Source organism: Amphibalanus amphitrite, unplaced genomic scaffold (genome assembly GCF_019059575.1).
Source record: "Amphibalanus amphitrite isolate SeventyFive unplaced genomic scaffold, NRLGWU_Aamphi_draft 000368F_arrow, whole genome shotgun sequence".
NCBI lineage: Eukaryota > Metazoa > Arthropoda > Thecostraca > Balanomorpha > Balanidae > Amphibalanus > Amphibalanus amphitrite.
The window spans coordinates 608,506-616,362 of NW_024881862.1; the positions used below are offsets into that span (position 1 = coordinate 608,506).

A 7,857-nucleotide genomic window follows, 5' to 3' on the forward strand; every position below is an offset into this window, starting at 1 on the left:
ACGATACAATACATACATCAAATATGTGACGCAGATGTGGGCGCGGCGGCTACCTCCGTGGGCTACTGGGCTGCTCCTTCGCTGCGGAGACGCCCCACTGGTCGGTCGGCGTGAGCAGCTCTCTCAGCGGTGCGGCCGGCCCTGTCTGATGCCGGCCTCGGCCAGCATTGTGGAGAGGACGAGCGCGGCGGGCGCGAGCATGATGCCCAGTCCCACGGCGTCCGCCCAGACGGGGAAGCGGCGGCCGCCGTACGAGGCCGGCTGGTGCAGGTACACGGTGGTGGCCAGGCCCAGCAGACAGACGGCCGGCACGGCGAGCCGCCACGAGAGCCGCCAGTAGGCGGCCAGCGCCGGCGGCAGGCCCATCTCCATGTCGCTGCGCATGTTGCCGATGAGCCGCTCGGCGCCATACACCCAGCCCACGGCCACCGCCTGCAGCAGCACCACGAAGAACAGCGAGAACGTGAAGGCGTAGTGGTCGACCAGTGCAAAGATCAGCATGCCGCCGTCCATGCATACACTCAGGTTGGAGAGGAAGAAGAGCACACACAAACCGACAGCAAGATATCTTTTCTGCTTCCTCAGCGATGGCCATTGGTCAACAGCGGCAATCACAAGCGCCTCCACGGCAATGAATTGCGTGTCGATGCCGAGCGAGACCATCATGACGAAGAAGAGCGCGCTGAAGACGGGCGGCAGCGGCGTGTGCACCATCATCTCCGGGTAGGTCATAGGTGACGAAAGCCATGCCCACGTCCGAGGTGACCACGCGGCCGACGTCGCGACACAGCGTGTGTGCCAGCGAGCCGAGCATGGAGAACACGATGAGCGCGGCGATCACTGAGGTGGCCGTGTCGACCAGCGACACCAGGATGGCGTCGCGCATGCAGTTGTTGTTGAGCCGGTTGAAGCTGCCCATCGCGAACAGGCCGCACTGGCCGCAGCCCAGAGAGTAGAGGACCTGGGCGGCGGCAGCACTCCACAGGGTGGGGTCCTTCAGCTGGGAAATATCGGGCTTCATATTGAGCGCGATGCCTTCTGCAGCTCCGTCAAGGCCCGTCAGAATCACCACCAGAAGGATAAACATTATTGTATAAGGCAATAGTACCGTAAAATGCAGTATAGCTCCGAATGTCTTGATACCCCTGAATATGCACGCGCCCACTAAGAACCAAGTACACAAGAGATATGCTGTTATGTCCCATCGGATTGTTCCAACACCATACAGATCGTAATTGTTCATTCCCAACACATGATTGTTGAAATACTCCTCACTGGCAAGTGCACGATTATTCCCTAGGCGATACACCAAAGTGTCATTGCCGCTTAGGAACAGACACTCGCTGTTTGGCTCCGCGTGCCCCTCGAGAAGCTGGTACGCCGGGTAGCAGGTATTGTTCCAGAACACGTCTGCCCCCGAGCTGGCGCTGCGACACCGTTCGTCTCCTGCCACAGTGAAACACCGCGGCGAGTTGTAGATGTGGCCGCAACGCGACCACTCCAGCTCGCCTCTGAACGACGCCACCAGGAACGACAACACCCAGGTGATGGTGACGTTGTAGTTGAAGCACATGAGCGTGCCGATGATGATGATGCCGTAGCCGACGCCGGAGAACAGGGGCGCCAGCTGGCGAAACAGCACGTTGGGCGACTGGCGGGCAAACGGGCCCAGTGTCACCTCCATCGTGTACATGGGGATGCCGAGAACGAGCAGCATCACCACGTAGGCGACCACGAAGGTGCCGCCGCCGAACTTGTAGCACAGGTAGGGGAAGCGCCAGAGGTTGCCCGTGCCGACCGAGTAGCCGATCAGACTGAGCAGGAAGTCGCACTGCGAGCGCCATCGGTCTCGCGGCGGCTGCTCAGCCATGACGCTCGACAGTCGCAGAGCTGAGTGCCTGTGACCGGGCTAGCGTCCTGTGGCCGATCCTGTCGTGAGGTGCCTGAGACGGGTTACCGGCCTGTGCTGAATTGAAGTCTCCAGCGAACGAGGGCCAATGAAGGCTTGCAAAATGCAAACCGACACCATGCGCCGGAGAGCCTCGTCAATACGAGCGACGCCGTGCTTATCACATTGTCCAGATCTTTGAGCACAACCCTGCCTAATTCTTTTTTGTCGCAGATTTTATGTCGAGTGCTGCTCACTAAACGTTCACCGAGGCTTCATCTAAATTGGACAGGATGATGAGTCACTTCACGTAACGCGTTCGACTGCACTTCAGTCCTGGTTGGATCACGTTTAATATTCATCACCTTAATCACTGCTAAAGTTGAGCACAGTTTGTGTTGCCACACGTTGGGAACACCACACCGGCACCGCCAGCACGTGCCTACTCTCGTCACCAAGTCGCAGTGCGACTGAACACTGCGCAGGATGCAGATTACCTTGCCCATCGCGGGGCGCAGTCGCCCTCGGAAGTACAGTGTCTCACAAACCCGGTACAGAAGGTCGGCAGAGCGCTCCCGCGGCCGCACGGCCAGGTTTGGAGAGCGCTGAATTGCCGCGGGCTGATGGTGTTGTTGCACGCCGGCTGATATATTGCTGGGTGCACTGTCAAGGCCGGCAGGGCCCTTTAGGTTGCAACTTGCAGCGATTCATGGTCAAAGTGTCAGGTGACCGACGGTGGTCGCACACAGGTGAAGCGGAGCCATGGTGAGGTAGGGACTAGGGAAGCTCCCGTTCACGGTCTGGGGCTGCAGCTGAGCTATTGCGGCGGGGAAGTAGCCACGAACGGATCTGACACGGATTCGGTCTCAGAACACGGATCTGTTCGGCCGCTACTTGATTGAACTGATGACTGTTTTTCATAGTATCACTTTGGGTTTGAATCGTGTCTCAGGTGAGGTGGCAGTTAGCCCCGAATGAATCGCGTAATTCACCAAACTACCGAATAAATTCACCGTATTTACGATCGGCCTAAGCTCGGAACCGGTAACGGTACAGAAGAGATGATCCGTAGTCCGTATGAACAAGTGCCGACTTCCGGAAGGAAAAGAAGTGGGAGGCATGTTGTCTGATGTTTCTCCCAATAACTTAATAATTATTCCGAGTAACGACAAGCGGCACGTACAAAGTACATTTTAAAGCTTTCAAATATCACACACCGCGCTCTATCGCTCACACAAAAACCATAAATCAAGCCTTTCTACGTTTAATCAATGCCAACTTGGAAGCTTATCGGTAACATTAAGTCATTGATATAAATTCAAAACTTTACCATCGCAGCGAAAATACTCCTTGCCATGATAACAATAAGGTAGGCATATGTATGTATTTAGCATTTTTGTTAAAAAGTGTGCAGAATGATGATAATAATCTGCAGAGTGGGCATAAGGTATATAGGCGTGCGGAGCGAAGTGACTATTTCATTCAAGTTGATTAGCAAATAGCACTTCAGTTGCGTCTGAACCGACAAGAGATGACAAATGCCTATATGTAGGCATGCCATAAAAATGCCCTTTATACCTACGCATCGGCAGATATGCGCATTGTGCAATATAGGGTGCAAGTGCATGATGTATCGCATGTATAGGTATTATTTGATTGGGCAGTGGGCTCGTCCATCATGTACTTTGTACTGGGCTGATACCAGATATCTGTCGAAGATTCACTCAGTAATTTCAATTTAACAACTTTTTCCAATGCCACACCGTTTATTTATTTATTTATTTATTTATTTATTTATTATTTATTTATTTATTTATTTATGCGGGTCTTTGAGGTACCTAACCAAGACATGACTGGCTTTTAAACCAGTGTCATATACAATGTGCAACCGAGGTATAAGATAGGTAAAAAACATATTATAGTACACAAACATTGAAAAGGTTAAAACACGTAAAAAAAACATTGACACGCTAGCATGAAGACTGTCTGACATGAAAACAGACTGACTGCTAGCACCCAGACTGTCCTAGTCCTAAGAGCTCGATGAGAACGGGATCTCCAGGTCAAGTGACCTTTTCCCTCCCGATGACTGTGAAGGTAAGGTATGAAAAAAACTAGCAAAAAAAGTTGCGTGTAAATTGAGTGGAGCCAATTACGCACTGCTCTTCGGTCCGTTTGACCGGTGTTGGCCCCCGGCCGCCTCATGCTGTAGTTTGTGGGCCCCTGGTGGATGGCCTCTACTGGGAGACGTGGTATGACCTGGAGCAGACCAAGCTGGACGACAGCGAGGGTGGCATCGACATCCTCTACGAGAACCGGCTGCTCGGAGTACCCAGAATGCGGCAGGTTGGTGGAGTGGTTGGTGCTCTGTGGGCTATGAGGACTGTTCGGGACGATACATCGCCCCGATGATTTCAGGTTTCCCTCTTGCGAGCTGTGCTGTGAACAGAGGAAATGTAGTTACATAAAGTATACTATTAGTATAGGTATTCCTTAGTTTGGGTGGTTTGCTCAGAGCCCTGGCACGGACCCCTCTCCCAGTCCGCTGACGGTGCCACCGCGGCCGCTCGCAGCTGCAGGTACGCAGCGACTCATGTCGCGTGGCCGACGACATGCGCGCCATCATCAAGGAGTGCTACGCCGAGTACAGCTGGCTGACCGAGGTCAACTACAACGACTCTATCGGCACCGGCAACGGCACCGGGTGAGGAGCTGGGATCACCCCCCTCCCCACCCCACCCGCCGCCAGCGGGGGATGGAGGGCCGCGATGGCGACTGAACTCGGTAGCGCAGCTGTGTATGTGACTGCCCAATGCCCATATAGCTGTATGAGGCTGTCTGCATAGCTACATATAGGTTTTGATCTCCTTATAATTGTGTCAATATGCGTAGATCTTGCGCAGATTTTGTACCGTAATAGTACAGAATATACCTACAGCTTAGGACAAATATTCCGTGGCATCGGCGTATAGTCGACTACAGAATGATGTTCCACTCCTCAGAAGCTATCAGTGGCCGGAGCGCTAAGTTGTGCCGTTTATCACGCATTAAGCGTGTCGATTGTGAGCATTGGAACAAAGCTATGATTTGTGAACTCAGCCGTGTGATGCGGCACAGCCTACCACTCCAGGCAAGTAATTGCCTGTGAAAAGTGGAACATCATTCTGTAGTCGACTATATATACATGCGTACAGCAGTTCATCGTCCATCAAACTGTATAGCTATCAGCAGCCTTTGCCTGTTCGTTCATGCCAGCCCTGTAACAAACGCAAGGGTGCCGTTTAAAACACAAGAACCAAGACTGAGTCATGAACGACGACGTCTCGGCTGCGTTTTACCTTTCACGTTCTTCTCCCCCTCAGCTGGCGCTACTGTCCGGAGGACGAGTTGGAGGGTCACCCGTTCTGGGGTGAGATCAGCACCTATTCGGGAGGCGGCGCGTACGTGGTGAGTCACCGACTCATCGGTATTCCCCGCCGATCTCGTCTGTCTGTCTGCCCTTGCCGGCCACGGTATTGCATCATCGCACCACTTAAAACACCGCTGTTTTGAAAGTCAAACTGCAAGTTGACTTTTCATACGCTACATGTGAAGAGTACGCTGCTGATACAACAAACGCAGATGAACGCTTAACGTGTGTGTGACTGGCGCGCAGGATTTGTCACACAAACGAAACGAGACTGTGGATATGCTGGCCCGCCTCCGACGCGACCTATGGATCGGCCGAGGGACCCGTGCCATCTTCATCGACTTCACAGTCTACAACGCAAACATCAACCTCTTCTGCATCATCAAGTCAGTACGAGGGGCATTTTCGCTGGCTGTAAAGAATCGTCGTATGAACCAACCGTCACGGTGTACAGTCGTATACCTACCATGTGCACACACTTAATCGGATGTGCTAGTTGTTTCATGTTTGTTTGAAGGATTATTTCTTACATAAGCATGTCGTATAAAATTCTTAGCAGCCCTTTTTAAACAATTTCATTCATTCATTCATGCATTCATTCATTCATTCATTCATTCACATCATTCATTCTCATTCATTCATTCATTCATTCATTCATTCATTCATCATTCATTCATTCATTCATTCATCATTCATTCATTCATTCATTCGTTCGTTCGTTCATTCATCGAACTTCGGTCTACTTCACTCATGTGGTCACACATTTATTTATTCATTCATTCATTCATTCATTCATTCATTGGTGCAGTCCGTCTCCATTGAAATGTCCTTTGCCCGTCTGCTGCGCAGACTGGTGTTCGAGCTGCCCGCCACGGGCGGCATGATTCCGTCGTCGTCCTTCCGCACGGTCAGGCTCCGCTACGTTAACCCGTACGACTACTTCGTGATGGCGTGCGAGTGGGTCTTCATCCTGTTCACCGTATACTACATCATAGAGGAGGTCTGTAAAACTGTCTGCAGCGACCGGCAGCGACCAGGGGTCAGCGGGGAACAGACGGCGTGAAATGTGCGGTTGTGATTGTTTACATAAACGTATTATGTATATGTATGTAAGTCCAATGCTTACTTTGGTTCAGCAATCAACTCCGGTAATTTCGGCGACCATGGCTCCGGTAATTTTCTATTCGCCCTTTGCAAGAGTGGTCGCTGTGATAGCCGTGATGTTCAATTGGTTTGTAAGCTGAAACTTCAATCGCTAATGCATGTAATTATAAATATTATAAATTGCATAACACCGAAGTGTGTTGGTCAGCGCTCTCTGACGTGTTTCAGATGTTGGAGTTCCATGGACAAAAGACGAAATATTTCAAGCATTTCTGGAACCACCTCGACATGCTAATGATTTTGATTTCCATTCTTTGTATCGGCTTCTCTATCCATTGCACGAAGGCCGTCAGCGATAAGATCGAGCTTCTACTGAAAGGTGACACTTTATGCCCATTATTCTTGCTTATCCGACTAATGGCAATGCATTGAAATAATTGTATATAATATGCCTCCAGCCAACCTCTAAATCGCGATTCTCCCCATACTTCTTCAAACACGACCGTTCTGTTGCAGATGATTTGCAGTATCCCAACTTTGAGCAGCGGGCTTCTTCCAAACGCAGTTCACTAGCGCCGCGGCACTCTGCGTGTTCTTTGCCTGGGTGAAGCTGTTCAAATACATTAGCTTCAACAAGACCATGAACCAGCTGAGCAGCACTCTGTCCAGGGTCGGTGACTGGCCCGGGCGGCAGGGTCGAGAGATCGATTGATCGTTTTATGCTTTGTGCTCTAAATGTAGAATTGCTGTCACGCTAATTTTATCGATTCGTATTTCGATACTATATTCCTGTCCCATGCTCCCCATTTAATTAAATCGATTGTTTACTTCAAATGATGACCTAGCATCTACAGTAGGCACGAGTATGAGATTTACGTCTTTTCCAGTGCACCGAGATATGTGATTCACTTCGTTCACAGAGCGTATGAGATGAGATGTAATGGGGCTTAGGAAGTTGTGTACAATACGACCATATATCATCAGCGATCTGCGTCGTTATAATGTTCACAAAATAGCATTACATTGTTATGTTTACAGTGCGCGCGAGACATCATGGGATTGCCATCATGTTCTTCATCGTCTTCTTCGCCTTCGCCCAGCTCGGATATCTTCTCTTCGGTACCCAGGTATGTGAGTTCCAGCGCGTTCAAGAATGCGCTGTTTAACGTGCTAAAACATCTGGCTTTACTTCGCATTGTATAATTATGATAACGAATGATTACATGACTATTTACCTAGTTCGCTCATGCTCTCCAATTTATTGTCAGATCATCAGGTACGTACCTAGCTCATCGTATTTGATTGAACTTTGATCGACCCTGCTTCCGTCGATACAGGTGCGCGACTTCAGCACATTCACCCGAGCCACGTTCACTCTGCTGCGAACCTCCTCGGAGACTTCGACTTTCACGAGATAGAAGCGGCCAACCGGATCTTGGGACCAATCTTCTTCCTC

The 7,857-nt window shown here is 50.8% G+C and overlaps 2 protein-coding genes across 2 annotated transcripts; one reads left to right on the forward strand and one right to left on the reverse strand.

Annotated features, from left to right (window-relative positions):
• Positions 1–123: 123 nt before the first annotated feature.
• LOC122389684 (sodium-dependent dopamine transporter-like) lies at positions 124–1,870 on the reverse strand. Its single transcript, XM_043381928.1, has 3 exons — positions 1,345–1,870; positions 755–1,038; positions 124–717 (listed from the first exon to the last, which is right to left on the reverse strand). Exons 1-3 carry the CDS (start codon positions 1,868–1,870, stop codon positions 124–126), a joined length of 1,404 nt encoding a protein of 467 aa, XP_043237863.1.
• A 1,898-nt stretch (positions 1,871–3,768) lies between these two features.
• On the forward strand, positions 3,769–7,854 carry LOC122389685 (polycystic kidney disease 2-like 1 protein; the record flags this gene model as incomplete). Its single annotated transcript, XM_043381929.1, is given in 13 exon segments — positions 3,769–3,781; positions 4,101–4,234; positions 4,462–4,592; positions 5,251–5,335; positions 5,544–5,683; positions 6,147–6,297; positions 6,630–6,780; positions 6,918–6,941; positions 6,944–7,071; positions 7,440–7,458; positions 7,461–7,528; positions 7,739–7,784; positions 7,787–7,854. Coding segments are annotated over 13 exon segments (1,158 nt in total), but the record flags the coding sequence as incomplete, so codon positions are not given.
• Between the last annotated feature and the right edge of the window lie 3 nt (positions 7,855–7,857).